This window comes from Trichomycterus rosablanca, chromosome 8, assembly GCF_030014385.1.
Source record: "Trichomycterus rosablanca isolate fTriRos1 chromosome 8, fTriRos1.hap1, whole genome shotgun sequence".
NCBI lineage: Eukaryota > Metazoa > Chordata > Actinopteri > Siluriformes > Trichomycteridae > Trichomycterus > Trichomycterus rosablanca.
This window is the reverse complement of record NC_085995.1, coordinates 41,549,616-41,568,818: the sequence shown is the minus strand read 5'-3', so window position 1 is coordinate 41,568,818 and position 19,203 is coordinate 41,549,616. Positions and strand designations below refer to the sequence as shown.

At 48.9% G+C, this 19,203-nt stretch overlaps 2 protein-coding genes across 2 annotated transcripts in view; one reads left to right on the top strand and one right to left on the bottom strand.

Moving 5' to 3' along the window:
* Window positions 1-3,299, top strand: part of tmx2a (thioredoxin-related transmembrane protein 2a) — an 11,929-nt gene extending 8,630 nt beyond the window's left edge. The window contains exons 7-8 of the mRNA XM_063000913.1: window positions 883-1,012; window positions 2,150-3,299. Coding sequence (XP_062856983.1) covers window positions 883-1,012; window positions 2,150-2,320 — 301 coding nt within the window. The 3' untranslated portion in view covers window positions 2,321-3,299. The remainder of the gene's footprint in view (window positions 1-882; window positions 1,013-2,149) is intronic.
* A 208-nt stretch (window positions 3,300-3,507) lies between these two features.
* zdhhc5b (zinc finger DHHC-type palmitoyltransferase 5b) lies at window positions 3,508-19,185 on the bottom strand. The gene is made up of 11 exons (XM_063000912.1): window positions 18,970-19,185; window positions 18,743-18,864; window positions 17,946-18,103; window positions 17,677-17,849; window positions 16,542-16,644; window positions 16,313-16,404; window positions 14,336-14,441; window positions 13,805-13,916; window positions 8,438-8,529; window positions 7,542-8,293; window positions 3,508-4,931 (listed from the first exon to the last, which is right to left on the bottom strand). The coding sequence occupies exons 1-11, from the start codon at window positions 19,104-19,106 to the stop codon at window positions 4,820-4,822; spliced, it is 1,959 nt and encodes a 652-aa protein (XP_062856982.1). The 5' UTR covers window positions 19,107-19,185; the 3' UTR covers window positions 3,508-4,819.
* Between the last annotated feature and the right edge of the window lie 18 nt (window positions 19,186-19,203).

The following is a 19,203-nucleotide window of genomic DNA, read 5'->3' as shown; positions in this document are numbered from 1 at the left end:
ATTACACCTTTATACAGATTACACATCAATGAGAACTTATTTACATGTGAAAGGAACTCTGTTGGTTGCTCCGCATCGATTTGTCCGCCATGTTTGTAGTTTTTGTGAGAATTTTTTTAGTGCCGCACTGAATGCTGGGATTGATCTTCAGCGCTGAGGAGGCGTCGGATGCTCCCTCGTCATTCAGTCAGATCATCACTCAGAATTAAGAACCTCAGTAGGAGCATTTTAAGGGATCTACACATTTAGAATTTAGACACGCCCTCTTCTCAAGAGTGTAGGATGATGGGAAATGCGTCCGTGAAGAAAGAGAGCTAGGTGTTCAGACAGACCCCATTAGCACCATCGCTAAGCTACAATCTGAGGAAAGACTTTTGATAACAAGAGCATCAAACTGCTGAAAGTCTCCTGGAGGAAGATGATCACCACTGAGCGAGTGGACGAGACGTCCAGAACAGAAACACAGCTCCTGAACCTCATTAAGTCATTAAGTTCTGTTATTTTGGGCGGGTGATGAGGCGCCCACATGAGAATATTGAAGACGGCGTTACTGTATGACAGGACTCGTGGAATCAGAGAAGACTGACCCATCCGTACAGCCAACCATCACAAAGCAATAATAGCATCATGACATGATGTGACATGAATGAACCACATGGACTCTGGAATCCTTCAGAAAACCCTCGTCAGTGAACACGGTTCATCACTGCATCCACAAACACGAGTTCCACCTCTGGATCTGAATCCCACCCTCCACACCGCCCCCTAGTGTCAGAAACAGCGTCCACAGGAACCCAAACATTTATTAATGATCATTAATGTGATTAAACACCCCGTCCTGTCTCAGATCAGGTGATTAAAGGCGTGTCTACCTGTGTTTAGGTACAGAGTAAACCCCTCACCCCTCTCCAAACAGCTGCCCTCTCTGCTGCTGCTGCAGGGCGGCCGCGAGCTCATGCGGCGCCCCCAGGTGGACAAGAATGGAAGAGCCGTGAGCTGGAGCTTCACTGAGGTACAGGACTTGCTTCCCTCTTTGTTCCTGTGATGAGGTGCTTTAAATATATATGACAGAAAGTATGTGGACACCCCTCAAATAGAGGCTTTGTGTTCTGGCTTTGCCAAGCACTTGGGCCCTTTGGCAAGGCCCCAAACCTTCCAGCTCCAGGAGAGCCGTATAGTGTCTGAAATGTGTAAATATAATTGAATTGTTTTCTAGACGTGTGTATACACAGTACGACATCAAAGTCCTTCTTCTAACAGGTGCATTAAACTAATATCATAAATTAAATGCTGCCAACATGTTAGGGAAGGCCCTTTCTTATTGCAGGACGATTGTGCCACATTCACAGCGTGATGGTTTAATGGGTTTGGTGTGGAATGAACTGGAATGTCGAATGAGAGCCAGACCTTCCCAGGTGAAATTCATGCCTGATCTCACAAATGCAAATACAATGAACGGGCACAAATCCCCACAGACACACTCCATACTGCCCATGATTTTCTAATGTGATGCCCAAATGCTGAGAGTCTGGTGTCCACATACTTTTGACCACATATCGTATTGCATTATGTTAAATGACACAATTATTATAATTATCATTTTCATTTTCAACCGCTGCTTTAAGCTGGTCAGGGTTGCGGTGGGTCCGTTTTCCCCTGGTCCATCACAGCCCATTTCTTTGTGAGGTCTGTCATTATGGCAGAAACTGTCCACAGCACAAATAAAGAATCTAAAGAGCGTCCAAAATGATCTGGAAGTGAGTAAACGTACATACTTTATGGCTCAGTCCAGGGTGAAATTACAACTCCACTCCAGTGGTCAGGCTGCTTTTGGTCACCACATTAGAATATGATAGCCAGTGATAGCTCAGTGGTTAATGTACTGGACTAGTAAACAGAAGGTTGCCTGAGCAAGGCCCTTAACCCTCAATTGCTCGTTGTGTTCCGCTCAGTGTGTAAGTCGCTTTGGATAAAAGCGTCTGCTAAATGCTGAAAATGTAAAATGTAAATATGAGATTTTAATATGATGTTACACAAGTCACCAAGAGGTAACGAGGCATGAGGAACAGTATAGGGAAGGACCTACATTGTCCCCGCTGGGTGAGGTGGAAGATTCTAACACTTCTAACACTGTTGCTTCTCTCTGCAGGAGAACATCATCCGTGAGTTTAACCTGAATGAAATATTGGAGAGGTGTAAGAAGCTCGGTAAGGTACGAGGTGAGAAGGTGGAGGAGCTGCGATCGCTCTCACACCAGGAGGCTGAAGGAGAACATGTCGAGGAGATACGGGAGGAGTCTGAGAGCAAAAAGGACAGATAAACGCCGAGCACCTAGTCATGACCTGTTCCCATCCTACAGCGTCCTGTTCCATACGGTGCTTTGATCCGCGGGTTTTACAACCAGATTAAATATTTTTGATTCTTTAATTCACTATTTTTTCTCTTCAAAGTTCTGAAAGTTTTTGCTTTATTTTGGTGTCGATTCTCTCGTTATTCTGGGAAAAGAGATTTCAGGGATTTATAAAGAAAAGAGTCACATTTCACCTCACTCATTAAATTTCACTCATAAACTAAATGATAGAATAAATAGAAGTTACGATACACAGCACAGCTACATTAATAATTAAATGTAAACCCAGAACATCCAACGACGGTGCGAGGCTTCATGTTCCAAATTCCTCCTCCGTGTTTTGCTGGGGACCACGCCCTCTGTGTGAAGTTTATTTATTTATTTATTAGGATTATAACGTGATGTTTTACACTTTGGTTCCATTCATGACAGGACGGGTCGTTACTGCTCACACAAGATTCATCAGTTCAGGTTTAATATCAAACACAGTCATGTTACAGCTTAGTGTCTCCAGTTCAACTCACTTACACGCCTCTGTACTGTGGGAGGAAACCGGAGCACCCGGAGGAAACCCACACAGACACGGGGAGAACATGCAAACTCCACACAGAAAGGACCCGGACCGCCCCACCTGGGGATCAAACCCAGGACCTTTTTGCTGTCAGGCGACAGTAACACTGACTGAACACTGAGTGCCTGAATCTTTCCACAACATTATGTACGGTAGATGGTAAAAACACCTTTTCTCCAGGCCACCCAAGAAGGATGGGCCCTGCTGAGTCTGGTTCCTCTCAAGGTTCTTCCTGTAATTTTAAGGGAGTTTTTCCTGCCACTGTCGCCCTCGGCTGCTCAACAGGTTTTTGGTCTGTTGGACCTGGATTCTGTAAAGTTGCTTTGAGACAATGTCTATTGTAAAAAGCGCTATATAAATAAATTTAACTTGACTTAATTTATGAGATGCTCTTTCTGAACTGATTGATTCTCTGATAAAGTTTGGAACACAGTAGTGAGCCTTTTATCTTCTTATGTCCGATCATGATTCCCTCACCTGGTACCGACTCACTTGCTTAAATTCTAAACATGTTTCTATTTCCAAACTGGAATAAAGTTGATGAGTTAAATAAAGATTAAAGAGAATAAAAACACGTCACAGACGGTCGGTGTTGGATTATTTATTGTTCTGTCTGACACGTGACGGCTCGTGTTATTAAAGGAATACAGACGAGTCAAAGTCATTCATAATAAAATAAAATAAAACATCATACTTGTTTAAAGCTTTTGTATTAAACTGATCAGTCATGGATCCTCAGACCTTAAAATAATAATAATAAAAAATAAACCTAATGCTTAAATAAACTGGGCGAGGGTCTCTGTGCAGCACCATCGATCAGCCAGCAGAGGGCATAACTGCAGCAGTGATGAGGAACCCCCTCATTGGGAGGCTGAGGATTGAATCGGTTGAATTCGTCTAAACATTTGAATTAAACGAGCTTCATGAGGACAGTTTGCAGGAGCTCCAGTGACCCGCACAGAACCCCCGTAAAGAACCTTTGGGATGAACTGGAACGTCGACTGGGAGACAGACAGTTAAAAATCGAATATTGGAAGCTCGTCATATTAATGCTTACGGATGTCCAGATACTTTTGGGAATCTAAGGTAGATTTTTAACTCTGAATTATTTTATTTCTGCACTTTTTCTCCCAGTTTAGTCGTAGCCAGTTCCTCTCCCTCTGCTGGAGACCCTGATTTTGTACGAGGAGGGTATACTCTCCTGACACGCCCTCCCTTCTTATTCGCCCGTACTTCGGTGGATCGGTGCGTGAGCTCGGTCTCGCGTATGTAGAGTCACGCACTGATCTCCACGTTCTGATCCCTATTAACCAGGGTCCTTACACAGCATCGAAGACCCCGCCCACTTTTTAGTCCCGTCTTTTCCCAGCCAGCAGACTCGTGGATGATTTTCTCTGCTGCACTGCTAACTGTGGCCGCTAGAGGGCGCCCAGCCGACTGATAGTGTTGGCGGATGTTCGACTCGTATATCAGACGCCACATTCGGTCCTGTTACACCCCGACTACACGCGCCTCTGACCGGCTGATGCAGCCGCGATTACATCCAACATAAAGCTAAACTTTGTGTGCTACCGTTACTGACTGGTGTTCCTATGAAAGGTGTTTTATACAGCGTTCGATATTCTGTGTCTGTATAAAGCAAAACATTAAAAAATCATGAAATAAAAGACGTCCGGAGTCTGTTGGGAGCAGGAAACACTCCCTCACACCCCCTGCTGGCCATGAGAGGAATGAGCATTACCCCCGGAGAGTAAGACACACCTGGCGTCTCAGAGTTCTCTCTTCAGGGATGCACGTCTGATGAGTCTGGATGAGTTGGTGTTTTTTTGGGCTCTGTTGGATGACGTGCACCCCGTCCCGCTCCCCGGACAGACCCCCCCCCCAAATACAAAAGAGGTTCATACTGAAATCTCATAGGTGGTTCCTCCCACGCCGCTCACTTTCTTCACCCCACCGGTGGCTTTGTGCAGGTGGGCGCTGTGATTGGTCGCTCTCTGTCTAGACGTGGAGCTGATGGACCAATACAAATCAAGAACACAGACTGAGTGAACAAGCTATACAACACAACACACATCAACCAAAATCTGTTTATGTAAGAAGAGTCTGGAGAACATGCCCACAGATATATCTTTATATTTTTTCTGCATAGTCTCCCTTTTTCTCCCAGTTTAGTCATAGCCAATTCTTTTTTCTGGTGTACAAGGAGGGTATATTCTCCTGACACGAGCCCTTCTTATTCGCCTCTTATTATATCTCCCTGTTCCTCCACTTTTTAGTCCCGTCTTTTCCCACCCAGCAGACTAGTGGCTGATGTTGTCTTCTACAGGCACTAGGGGGCGCCCAGCCGACCGGTAGCAGAGCTGAGATTTAAACTCGCAGAGTCCAGTGAAATATCCCACCACGCTGATCTTTGGTTTGAATTACAGAAGCTGATCTGCGCCTCCTGAAGACGGAGCTCATAATTACGACTGGCTGTCTTAAATGGTCACTGCTGTTTTTAGTGTGTCTTATTAGTGCACTTCAGTGCTTTAGGTTCCACACCATGTAGCACACAGTGCGGTTTGGGACGCAGCCCATAAATCCCTCTTAAACAAAAAGCGAATGAGATGTGAGTGAAGAGCGACATGGTTCCTCAATGTCAGATGAGTTGAGCAAACCTCAAGAGGGTCCTAATTTACTGTGAAGGCTCTGATAATGCTGGGGGGCGGGTTCTGGGACCCGGCTTGTTCAAGCAAGACAATGCAGAGCCACCCTCTGCACGCAGGTGCTAGATTACCGGTCTCCAATTCAAAACACTCGTGCAGTACAGGAGAACGGAGATCACTGATCTCAGAGCAGCCTTCACACTACAACAATTGTTTCCAACGTCTGCAGTTCCCAGGGTTCCCCCGTCCCAACTTTTTTGAAACTGAAACATGTTACAACCATTAAACACAGAATGAGTATTTGTACCAAAAAACTTGCAAAAATAATAAAACATGATCATTTTGATGAGAGTTTGGAAGCTTAGTAACAACTTAAATTTGTGCGTACTTAAAATAAATCACACCATAACTGAGAAACGTGGGGGTGGGGGGTGGGGGGGGTCATTCCGCCGAATCGGTGCATTTCCGTCCCCAGGACATTCTATGTAAAAATGTATTAAAAATTAACTTTAAAATGCATTTTAATTCAGTAAAGTTTCCTGCACGTTCATCCAATAACACATTTAGGATAAATTATTTACAACATTAATAAAAACTCCCTATAAGACTGAAGAATAGTATTAGTTCACGTCCCCTCTCTAACCCGACACTTAGAATGAAATATCAGAGTAACATCAGTCAGAAATGCTTTTCTCCTGCATCGTTCGGTGACTCCAGATCACATCCATGTTTTTAATCTTTATTTATCTATCAGAAATGTAGAATAATGAGGTTAAAATCCCCTCAGTCCTGTTACCCTCACATATTCATCCTCCTGATCATAAACATGTGCGAATATTCTCATCAATCAGCTCACATTAAGATCAGAAATGTTCATCATCTGTATCTACTGAAGCTCACGGGAAGAGCATTAGTAGGTTCTCCCTTTTTCCCTATGTGTTTGAAAATATTGTAACTCTGAGAAGATTCATCTCATTTTACATTTACATTTTCTGCATTTAGCAGACGCTCTTATCCAGAGTGACTTACAGAAGAGCTTCCATAGTGAACATTACATTACTCAAGTTTTAGTAAACAACAGTCGGAGAACACAAATCTGCTGAAACCTGTTAGAACCAAAGTGGGTTTTTTTTAGTAAATAAGTACAAGTCTGCTTAAGTGTTTAGTAAGAAGGTGATGAAGGTTTTTAATCGTTTTTAAAGACAGCAAGAGACTCAGATGTTCAGACAGACAGAGGAAGTTCATTCCACCACTTGGGTGCTAGAACAGAGAACAGCCTTGATGCTGGTCATCTCCACGTTCATTCCTGTTACCCACGTTTATTCTTAGTTCTCATGAGCTTATTTTAAAAAGAACGTTTTGTGATAAATCACTAGAATGTGCTAGGTGCTCTGGTGCTTTAATATGTTCTCCATGCTGCTATATTTCATGTATTTACTAATTCTAGGTTAAAAACTCAGTCCTGTTACTCATGTACACTCATCTTCCACTTAGAAACCTTGTAGAAATGAAACAAAGGAGCCTGAGATTCGACCCGAACACCTTCTGATTGGTTAAGTGTGAGTGTTAGTGGAAAACGGCACTGATTCGGTGGAACGACCCGGGAACATTTAACAGGACACGAGCGGGATGAATAAAGAGAGACGAACCTGAGCACAGAGATTCATCCTAACGATCACAAGGCAGGAGCGGTGAGGAAGAGACAGCAGGAGAGAGTCAACAACAACAACAACAAACATGGCAGGTGAACACAGGGCTTCGGGGCAGGGGCGTGGCACACACACACGGGCACACGGGGGGAAGACGGGGGCAGAGAGGACGTGATTCAGAGGAGGAAAGAACGTCACGTTACTGATCACCGAAACGAGCAGAGCACAGAACAGCAGATATTAGCAGGAACGCTGAGGGTTAGCATGAGCAGGGTGGGCGGGACAGACAGGAGAAACGGCGGCGCAGATCAGAGGGCGTTACTCACTTTGGCACCGAAGCTCCGCCCCCCGTGTTATTCGGGCACTGCCGTGTCTCCGCTGCCCCCGCGTAGGAAGCCGATTTGCCCATTAGAGCGTTCCCGGGGCCCAGGTCAGGAGGCGGGGGGCCCAGCGAGCGGGCGCGAGGAGACAGGGGCGGAGCTCGGGAAGGTGGCGGGCTGGTGGGGCGCAGGAAAGGTCTGTTGGGGGAGGGTCTCAGGGGGGCAGGACAGGCCTGGAGCGAGCCCTCGCGCTGCTGGGCGGACAGGAAGGGCGAGGTGTAACCCGTCAGGGGCGGGGCCGGCGCCGGGGCGGTGAGGAGCGTCCGTGGAGGGCACGGCCTGGGCGGAGACAGCTCGGGCGCGGCCGATTCGAACTCGGGGCTCTCGGAGGGCGTCAGCAGGCTGTCGTAGGACAGGCTGCCGTCGCGCGTCTGATTGGCCAGGCTCTTGTAGCTGGTGGAGGTGGTGTCCTCCGAGAGGAGCGGCCCCAGTGCGTTGTGGGTCGTCTGGGCAGAACGGACGCTGGACGAGCAGGACGCCACCGCCGACTGGAGAAGCGTGTCCGTGAACGAGGCGTAGGAGCGGCCGCCGAGAGCGGAGGAGCCGCCCAACCCGCCCGAGCCCGACCTGCCCCCCTCCCCTGCCCCTCGCCACCCTGCACCCACCCGGCCCGACAGGCTGGGATCCGAGCGGCAGCCGGCGTGCCCGGGCGAACGCGCGGTGGAGGGCGAGTCGGTCACACTGTCGCCCCGGGTCATCTGGGGGAAAGAGAGAGAGAGAGGAAGAGGGTAGAGCAGACGCTCCGCACCACCAACACCAGGACCAACACAAACACCGGCACAAACAACGACACAAACACCACACTTGAGTACAACCATCAGAAAGAGAGCTGTAGGCTTCACCTTGCTGGAATGATTTCTTCCTGGGCTGCTATTGGCTGGTCTATACTTGTATAGCGCAGGTGTGGGAGGGGCTTCATTCAGCAGGCTGCTCTCTGATTGGAGGATATCAAAAATGTCAGGATTGAATATCAATAATACCACAGCAGCAATTATCTCATTTAAATAAATGTGATTAAGGTGTGTGTTACCCTCAGTGTGTGTGTGTGTGTGTGTGTGTGTGTGTGTTACCCTCAGTGTGTGTGTGTGTTACCCTCGGTGTGTGTGTGTGTGTGTGTGTGTGTTACCCTCGGTGTGTGTGTGCGTGTGTGTGTTACTCACCCTCGGTGTGTGTGTGTGTGTGTGTGTGTGTGTTACTCACCCTCGGTGTGTGTGTGTGTGTGTGTGTGTTACTCACCCTCGGTGTGTGTGTTACTCACCCTCGGTGTGTGTGTGTGTGTGTGTGTGTGTGTTACTCACCCTCGGTGTGTGTGTGTGTGTGTGTGTGTGTGTTACTCACCCTCGGTGTGTGTGTGTGTGTGTGTGTGTGTTACTCACCCTCGGTGTGTGTGTGTGTGTGTGTGTGTGTGTGTTACTCACCCTCGGTGTGTGTGTGTGTGTGTGTGTGTGTGTTACTCACCCTCGGTGTGTGTGTGTGTGTGTGTGTGTGTTACTCACCCTCGGTGTGTGTGTGTGTGTGTGTGTGTGTTACTCACCCTCGGTGTGTGTGTGTGTGTGTGTGTGTGTGTGTGTGTGTGTTACTCACCCTCGGTGTGTGTGTGTGTGTGTGTGTGTGTGTGTGTGTGTGTGTGTGTTACTCACCCTCGGTGTGTGTGTGTGTGTGTGTGTGTGTGTGTGTTACTCACCCTCGGTGTGTGTGTGTGTGTGTGTGTGTGTTACTCACCCTCGGTGTGTGTGTGTGTGTGTGTGTGTTACTCACCCTCGGTGTGTGTGTGTGTGTATGTGTGTGTGTGTGTTACTCACCCTCGGTGTGTGTGTGTGTGTGTGTGTGTGTTACTCACCCTCGGTGTGTGTGTGTGTGTGTGTGTGTGTTACTCACCCTCGGTGTGTGTGTGTGTGTGTGTGTGTGTTACTCACCCTCGGTGTGTGTGTGTGTGTGTGTGTGTTACTCACCCTCGGTGTGTGTGTGTGTGTGTGTGTGTGTGTGTGTTACTCACCCTCGGTGTGTGTGTGTGTGTGTGTGTGTTACTCACCCTCGGTGTGTGTGTGTGTGTGTGTGTGTGTGTGTGTTACTCACCCTCGGTGTGTGTGTGTGTGTGTGTGTGTGTGTGTTACTCACCCTCGGTGTGTGTGTGTGTGTGTGTGTGTGTGTGTTACTCACCCTCGGTGTGTGTGTGTGTGTGTGTGTGTGTTACTCACCCTCGGTGTGTGTGTGTGTGTGTGTGTGTGTGTGTGTGTGTTACTCACCCTCGGTGTGTGTGTGTGTGTGTGTGTGTTACTCACCCTCGGTGTGTGTGTGTGTGTGTGTGTTACTCACCCTCGGTGTGTGTGTGTGTGTGTGTGTGTGTGTTACTCACCCTCGGTGTGTGTGTGTGTGTGTGTGTGTGTGTTACTCACCCTCGGTGTGTGTGTGTGTGTGTGTGTGTGTGTGTGTGTGTGTGTGTGTTACTCACCCTCGGTGTGTGTGTGTGTGTGTGTGTTACTCACCCTCGGTGTGTGTGTGTGTGTGTGTGTGTGTGTTACTCACCCTCGGTGTGTGTGTGTGTGTGTGTGTGTGTTACTCACCCTCGGTGTGTGTGTTACTCACCCTCGGTGTGTGTGTGTGTGTGTGTGTGTGTGTGTTACTCACCCTCGGTGTGTGTGTGTGTGTGTGTGTGTGTTACTCACCCTCGGTGTGTGTGTGTGTGTGTGTGTGTTACTCACCCTCGGTGTGTGTGTGTGTGTGTGTGTGTGTGTTACTCACCCTCGGTGTGTGTGTGTGTGTGTGTGTGTTACTCACCCTCGGTGTGTGTGTGTGTGTGTGTGTGTGTGTTACTCACCCTCGGTGTGTGTGTGTGTGTGTGTGTTACTCACCCTCGGTGTGTGTGTGTGTGTGTGTGTGTGTGTGTTACTCACCCTCGGTGTGTGTGTGTGTGTGTGTGTGTGTGTGTGTACTCACCCTCGGTGTGTGTGTGTGTGTGTGTGTGTGTTACTCACCCTCGGTGTGTGTGTGTGTGTGTGTGTGTTACTCACCCTCGGTGTGTGTGTGTGTGTGTGTGTGTGTGTTACTCACCCTCGGTGTGTGTGTGTGTGTGTGTGTGTTACTCACCCTCGGTGTGTGTGTGTGTGTGTGTGTGTGTGTGTGTGTGTTACTCACCCTCGGTGTGTGTGTGTGTGTGTGTGTGTGTTACTCACCCTCGGTGTGTGTGTGTGTGTGTGTTACTCACCCTCGGTGTGTGTGTGTGTGTGTGTGTTACTCACCCTCGGTGTGTGTGTGTGTGTGTGTGTTACTCACCCTCGGTGTGTGTGTGTGTGTGTGTGTGTGTGTGTTACTCACCCTCGGTGTGTGTGTGTGTGTGTGTGTGTGTTACTCACCCTCGGTGTGTGTGTGTGTGTGTGTGTGTGTGTGTGTGTGTGTGTGTTACTCACCCTCGGTGTGTGTGTGTGTGTGTGTGTGTGTTACTCACCCTCGGTGGGTGTGTGTGTGTGTGTGTGTGTGTGTGTGTTACTCACCCTCGGTGTGTGTGTGTGTGTGTGTGTGTGTGTTACTCACCCTCGGTGTGTGTGTGTGTGTGTGTGTGTGTGTTACTCACCCTCGGTGTGTGTGTGTGTGTGTGTGTGTGTGTGTGTGTGTGTGTGTGTGTGTGTGTTACTCACCCTCGGTGTGTGTGTGTGTGTGTGTGTTACTCACCCTCGGTGTGTGTGTGTGTGTGTGTGTGTGTTACTCACCCTCGGTGTGTGTGTGTGTGTGTGTGTGTGTGTGTGTGTGTTACTCACCCTCGGTGTGTGTGTGTGTGTGTGTGTGTGTGTGTGTGTGTGTTACTCACCCTCGGTGTGTGTGTGTGTTACTCACCCTCGGTGTGTGTGTGTGTGTGTGTGTGTGTGTGTTACTCACCCTCGGTGTGTGTGTGTGTGTGTGTGTGTGTTACTCACCCTCGGTGTGTGTGTGTGTGTGTGTGTGTGTGTGTGTGTGTGTGTGTTACTCACCCTCGGTGTGTGTGTGTGTGTGTGTGTGTGTTACTCACCCTCGGTGGGTGTGTGTGTGTGTGTGTGTGTGTGTGTGTTACTCACCCTCGGTGTGTGTGTGTGTGTGTGTGTGTGTGTGTGTGTTACTCACCCTCGGTGTGTGTGTGTGTGTGTGTGTGTGTGTGTTACTCACCCTCGGTGTGTGTGTGTGTGTGTGTGTGTGTGTGTGTGTGTGTGTGTGTGTGTTACTCACCCTCGGTGTGTGTGTGTGTGTGTGTGTTACTCACCCTCGGTGTGTGTGTGTGTGTGTGTGTGTGTTACTCACCCTCGGTGTGTGTGTGTGTGTGTGTGTGTGTGTGTGTGTGTTACTCACCCTCGGTGTGTGTGTGTGTGTGTGTGTGTGTGTGTGTTACTCACCCTCGGTGGGTGTGTGTGTGTGTGTGTGTGTGTGTGTGTGTGTGTGTGTTACTCACCCTCGGTGTGTGTGTGTGTGTGTGTGTGTGTGTGTGTTACTCACCCTCGGTGTGTGTGTGTGTGTGTGTGTGTGTGTGTTACTCACCCTCGGTGGGTGTGTGTGTGTGTGTGTGTGTGTGTGTGTGTTACTCACCCTCGGTGTGTGTGTGTGTGTGTGTGTGTGTGTGTGTGTTACTCACCCTCGGTGTGTGTGTGTGTGTGTGTGTGTGTGTGTGTTACTCACCCTCGGTGTGTGTGTGTGTGTGTGTGTGTGTGTGTGTTACTCACCCTCGGTGTGTGTGTGTGTGTGTGTGTTACTCACCCTCGGTGTGTGTGTGTGTGTGTGTGTGTTACTCACCCTCGGTGTGTGTGTGTGTGTGTGTGTGTTACTCACCCTCGGTGTGTGTGTGTGTGTGTGTGTGTGTGTGTTACTCACCCTCGGTGTGTGTGTGTGTGTGTGTGTGTGTGTTACTCACCCTCGGTGTGTGTGTGTGTGTGTGTGTGTGTGTGTGTGTTACTCACCCTCGGTGTGTGTGTGTGTGTGTGTGTGTGTGTGTGTGTGTGTGTGTGTGTGTTACTCACCCTCGGTGTGTGTGTGTGTGTGTGTGTGTGTGTGTGTGTTACTCACCCTCGGTGTGTGTGTGTGTGTGTGTGTGTGTGTTACTCACCCTCAGTGTGTGTGTGTGTGTGTGTTACTCACCCTCGGTGTGTGTGTGTGTGTGTGTGTGTGTGTGTGTGTTACTCACCCTCGGTGTGTGTGTGTGTGTATGTGTGTGTGTGTGTGTTACTCACCCTCGGTGTGTGTGTGTGTGTGTGTGTGTGTTACTCACCCTCGGTGTGTGTGTGTGTGTATGTGTGTGTGTGTGTGTTACTCACCCTCGGTGTGTGTGTGTGTGTGTGTTACTCACCCTCGGTGTGTGTGTGTGTGTGTGTTACTCACCCTCGGTGTGTGTGTGTGTGTGTTACTCACCCTCGGTGTGTGTGTGTGTGTGTGTGTGTGTGTTACTCACCCTCGGTGTGTGTGTGTGTGTGTGTGTGTGTGTTACTCACCCTCGGTGTGTGTGTGTGTGTGTGTGTGTGTGTGTGTGTGTTACTCACCCTCGGTGTGTGTGTGTGTGTGTGTGTGTGTGTGTTACTCACCCTCGGTGTGTGTGTGTGTGTGTGTGTGTGTGTGTGTGTGTGTGTGTGAGTGTGTGTGTGTGTGTGTGTGTGTGTTACTCACCCTCGGTGTGTGTGTGTGTGTGTGTGTGTGTGTGTGTGTGTGTTACTCACCCTCGGTGTGTGTGTGTGTGTGTGTGTGTGTGTGTGTGTTACTCACCCTCGGTGTGTGTGTGTGTGTGTGTGTGTGTGTGTGTGTGTGTGTGTGTGTGTGTGTGTGAGTGTGTGTGTGTGTGTGTGTGTGTGTTACTCACCCTCGGTGTGTGTGTGTGTGTGTGTGTGTGTGTGTGTGTGTGTGTGTGTGTGTGTGTGTGAGTGTGTGAGTGTGTGAGTGTGTGTGTGTTACTCACCCTCGGTGTGTGTGTGTGTGTGTGTGTGTGTGTGTGAGTGTGTGTGTGTGTGTGTGTGTGTTACTCACCCTCGGTGTGTGTGTGTGTGTGTGTGAGTGTGTGAGTGTGTGAGTGTGTGTGTGTTACTCACCCTCGGTGTGTGTGTGTGTGTGTGTGTGTGTGTGTGTGTGTGTGTGTGTGTGTGTGTGTGTGTGAGTGTGTGTGTGTGTGTGTGTGTGTTACTCACCCTCGGTGTGTGTGTGTGTGTGTGTGTGTGTGTGTGTGTGTGTGTGTGTGTGTGTGTGTGTGTGTGTGTGTTACTCACCCTCGGTGTGTGTGTAGTGGAGCCCCTGGTATCTGTGCTGGGGTTTGGGTGGAGCTGGTGGTGGAGGTGAGTCAGTAGATGGGCTCTCAATGCCGTCCAGGCTGCTTTTAGACTGAAACATATCCAGTTCCTCTCAGAACAGATACAGCACACAACCTTCAGTTCAGGAACCTCAGAGGGTTCCTGAACCTCCACATGATCAGGAACTAAACTCATTATACCCTCATTAGCCCTCCACCCCCTTAGTTAGACCTCTGTATATAATGAATAATTCAGTGGGTCGAATCCCATCATTCGGGACGTGCTATGACGATCACGCCTTTGCTTTCTGCAGTAACCCCGATCCCACCGCCCCTCCCTCAGACACGCCCAGTCAGGTCTGCTGGACACCCGGCCAGGTCGACAGCACTGCTGAGAGCTCCAAGTGTGTAGACCACCGTGCCACCCGAGCTTTATAATCTGCAGGTCTTGTTTATGCCTCGTGTGTGTGTGTGTGTGTGTGTGTGTGTGTGTGTGTGTGTGTGTGTGTACCTGTTGGATGCCGTTATCCAGGACTTTAGAGGAAAGTTGTGCTTCAGGTCGCAGAAACGGAGGCTGAACCTGCAGTGAGCGAGGCCGCGGTGACCATCCCATATATCTACACACACACACACACACACACATTATATACATATATATATGAATACACACACAAACAAATACACACACACACACACACACACACACACACACAATAAAACACATATACAGTGGGGACAAAAAGTATTTAGTCAGCCACTGATTGTGCAGGTTCTCCTACTTAGAAAGATGAGAGAGGTCTGTAATTTTCATCATAGCTACACTTCAACTATGAGAGACAAAATGAGAGAAAAAAATCCAGGAAATCACATTGTAGGATTTTTAAAGAATTTATTTGTAAATGATGGTGGAAAATAAGTATTTGGTCAATAACAAAAGTTCAACTCAATACTTTGTAACATAACCTTTGTTGGCAATGACAGAGGTGAAACGTTTCCTGTAAGTCTTCACCAGGTTTGCACACACTGTAGCTGCTATTTTGGCCCATTCCTCCATGCAGATCTCCTCTAGAGCAGTGATGTTTTGGGGCTGTCGCTGGGCAACACGGACTCCACAAATGTTCTATGGGGTTGAGGTCTGGAGACTGGCTAGGCCACTCCAGGACCTTGAAATGCTTTTTACGGAGCCACTCCTTCGTCGCCCGAGCGGTGTGTTTGGGATCATCGTCATGCTGGAAGACCCAGCCACGTTCCATCTTCAATGCTCTCACTGATGGAAGGAGGTTTTGGCTTAAAATCTCACGATACATGGCCCCGTTCATTCTTCCCTTAACATGGATCAGTCGTCCTGTCCCCTTTGCAGAAAAACAGCCCCAAAGCATGATGTTTCCACCCCCATGCTTCACAGTAGGTATGGTGTTCTTGGGTTCTTCTTCTTCCTCCAAACACCACGAGTTGAGTTTTTACCAAAAAGTTCCATTTTGGTTTCATCTGACCACATGATATTCTCCCAATCCTCTTCTGGATCATCCATATGCTCTCTGGCAAACTTCAGACGGGCCTGGACATGTACTGGCTTAAGCAGAGGGACACGCCTGGCACTGCAGGATTTGAGTCCCTCTCGGCGTAGTGTGTATACTGATGGTAGCCTTTGTTACTTTGGTTCCAGCTCTCTGCAGGTCATTCATCAGGTCCCTCCGTGTAGTTCTGGGATTTTTGCTCACCGTTCTCATGATCATTTTGACCCCACGGGATGAGATCTTGACCCCAAGGGAGATCATCAATGGTCTTGTATGTCTTCCATTTTCTTACAGTTGCTCCCACAGTTGATTTATTCACACCAACCTGCTTGCCTATTGTAGATTCACTCTTCCCAGCCTGGTGCAGGACTACAATTTTCTTCCTGGTGTCCTTCGACAGCTCTTTGGTCTTGGCCATGGTTGAGTTTGGAGTCTGACTGTTTGAGGCTGTGGACAGGTGTCTTTTACAGATAACGAGGTCAGACAGGTGCCATTAATACAGGTAACGAGTGGAGGACAGAGGAGCTTCTTAAAGAAGAAGTTACAGGTCTGTGAGAGCCAGAAATCTTGCTTGTTTGTTATTGACCAAATACTTATTTTCCACCATCATTTACAAATAAATTCTTTAAAAATCCTACAATGTGATTTCCTGGATTTTTTTTTCTCATTTTGTCTCTCATAGTTGAAGTGTAGCTATGATGAAAATTACAGACCTCTCTCATCTTTCTAAGTAGGAGAACCTGCACAATCAGTGGCTGACTAAATACTTTTTGACCCCACTGTATACACACAAACATACACAGATACATAACAAAAACACATGCACACACACACGTATACATACATAAAAACACACACACGATAACACACACACACACACACATATACACACACACACAGAGCTGTGAGATGAGCAGAGTGTTGAGTGTGAGATGGTTGTGGTGTAGATGTTGCAGTAGGAGGAACCGAACCTTGGTGCCTGAGAGCTGCAGAGCACATGAGAAACGTTCCTCCAGCATCCATGAGTGAAGGGGTTCACACCACCTCTGAACTTCCCTGTAACCTGCAACCACACACACACACACACACACATCACAGAGAGCTCAGTCCACAAAACCACTGTCCAGCAATACACACAAACACCACAGAGAGCTCATCATACACACACACACACACACACACACACACACACACACCTACCTGCTCGTTGGTGGTTCTCCCTCTGGCCACCAGCACCACGTGGAATCCAGTGAGTCCTGCCACTGGGACGAAGAACAGACCAGAAATACACATCACTGTCATACTGGGAATGGAGTCAAGGACCAGTACACAACGTACTGACGTTCACATCAGGACCCACTTTCACATATTCAGGTCTCACCAGGTGCAGAAAGTGAGGGCGACCACGCCCACCCCACCCCACCCCACCCCAAATCACCCCACCCCACCCCAAATCTGAATGACTCACATGCCACTAACTGGGCTGTGTTCCAAACTGCATCCTGTGTGCTACATAGTGTGGAACTATTTACACATACTGCTTAATACAGTAGTGAGTGATTTGAGACACAGCCGCTTAACATACATTAACATTCCAGACAGTAGGGGTCACTGTAACAACACTGTAGCAAGGAGGTGAAGCCCCATTTACAGTTACAGCGGGTCACATGGTGTGCGGCAGATGCAAGACGGGTTACAGGCCTTCCCCGGGGCCCAACAGTGACAACTCAGCTCGGAAGTGGTAGGAATTGAACCAGCAACCTTGTGATCAACAGTCCAGTACTCTTCACAGCCCAAAGTATCTGGACACTTGACCATGAGCGTGTCGCAAACAGTATTAAAACAGAGTGACGTCTATGTGATCATTTCAGGCTTCTCACAAGACTTTGAAGTATGTCTGTGGGGATTTGGCCCCATTCAGTTTGGCTGGGCGCTGATCGATCAGTCGGTGTTCCGGTTCATCCCAGAGCTGCTGAGTGTGGCTGAGCTCAGGGCTCTGTGCAGGAAGCTTTTCTTTATGTCTGTATAGAGCATACTCACACTGGAACAGGACAGGACCTTCCCTAAACTGTTGCTGTAAAGTTGGAAGCATATCATTTCCTTTATAAAACTGATTTATTACACCAAGCAACACACACACACACACACACACACACACACACACACAGTTGTTGTGAAAAGCAGCGGTAGCTCTGTGGTTATAGTACAGGACTAATTATCAGAAGGTTGCTGGTTCAAGCCCCACATCTGCCACCTTGCAATGTATACAGTCCCAATTATAAGTCGTTTTGGATAGAAGCTTCTCCTAAAACGTAAATATAAATGTAAAGGATACGTGAGGACAGCCGGGACCTCGTCCAGCCTCTCGGTGTGGTGGAGGATGAAGAGCAGGCTGAACCCAAACACGGCCATGATGTGCACGGTCAGAGACAGGAGGAACAGGAAGAAGTAGCGGTAGTTCCTCCGCCCGATGCAGTTATTCACCCACGGGCAGTGATGGTCGAAGTCCTGCACATCACACGCGGCGTTCAGAGAGGGTAACAGGACGTACCTGAGCACACGTGTGTGTGTGTGTGTGTGTGTGTGTGTGTGTGTGTGTGTTACCTCCACACAGTTGTCACACACGGAGCAGTGTGAGCAGCGGGGCGGTCTGTAGAAGCGGCAGGTGGAGCACCACTTCATACGCACCTGAATACCCCTCACCTCCACCGTCTTATAGAGAGGAGCTCTGAAATCGTCCTCCTTATCTTCATCCTCCTCAGCTGCAGAGAGCAAACGCGCAGCTCATCATCCATCAGCTCAAATACATAATAAACTATTATAATAAATGATTATAGAGAGGTTAGGGTACTGGACTAGTGATTCAAAGGTCGATGGTTCAAGCCCCAACACTACCAGGCTGCCACTGTTGGGCCCTTGAGCAAGGCCCTTAACCCATCATTGCTTAGACTGTGTACTGTTACTACCTCAGAACGCAGCGGTACATTCAGCTAGCACACCAGCGTTGGGGTTCTCAGCTCTGCTACCAGTCGACTGAGCGCCCTCTAGCGGGCACGATCGGCAGTGCAGGCGGTGCAACAGAGAAGATCATCCACTAGTCTGCTGGGTGGGAAAAGACGGGACTAAAAAGTGGGCGGGGTCTTCGAGGCCGTGTAAGGACCCTGGTTAGCAGGCCGAGGCGCCTGTACGGAAGAGATCGGCGCGTGACTCTCCGTGAGAGAGACCGACCACCGAAGTACGGGTCAATAAGTAGGGCTCGGTGGAGCTTCGGAGGGAGGGCGTGTCAGGAAAATATACCCGTACACCATCAGGGTCTCCAGAAGATGAAGAGGAACCGGCTATGACTAAACTGGGAGAAAAAGGGAGAAAATGCAGAAATAAATACAGAAATAAAGCGCTACCTCTGGGGAAGATCCCGGGGTCCATAAACGTGGCCATGGAGAAGTTGGCCAGCGTGAAAAGGAAGACCACGACATTGTAGATGGGAATGAAGGAGGAGAAACGCTCTGCCAGCCAAGGACACCTACACACACACACACACACACACACACACACACACACATCAGATCTCATGTGCAAATAAAAGTGGTATGACTGATTAGTGATTAGTTGTGCGCGTGATGCTTACGTGAAGCACAGGAAGAGGGTCGTGGACCCCACCAGGAAGGTGGTCGCTGCAGAGACAGGCACGTAACGGCTGGGACGGAAACGCTGTGTGAGAGAGGGGCCCCCGAGAGCCCCACCCACGCTCAGACCCACAGGCATTGGGGAGGGATGGTAAAGAAGGGTTAGCAGACGAGGGGTGTGTCCGGCCAGCTACGACAGGAACGTCCCGGCATACTCCTGTAAGGTCCTGTTCTTT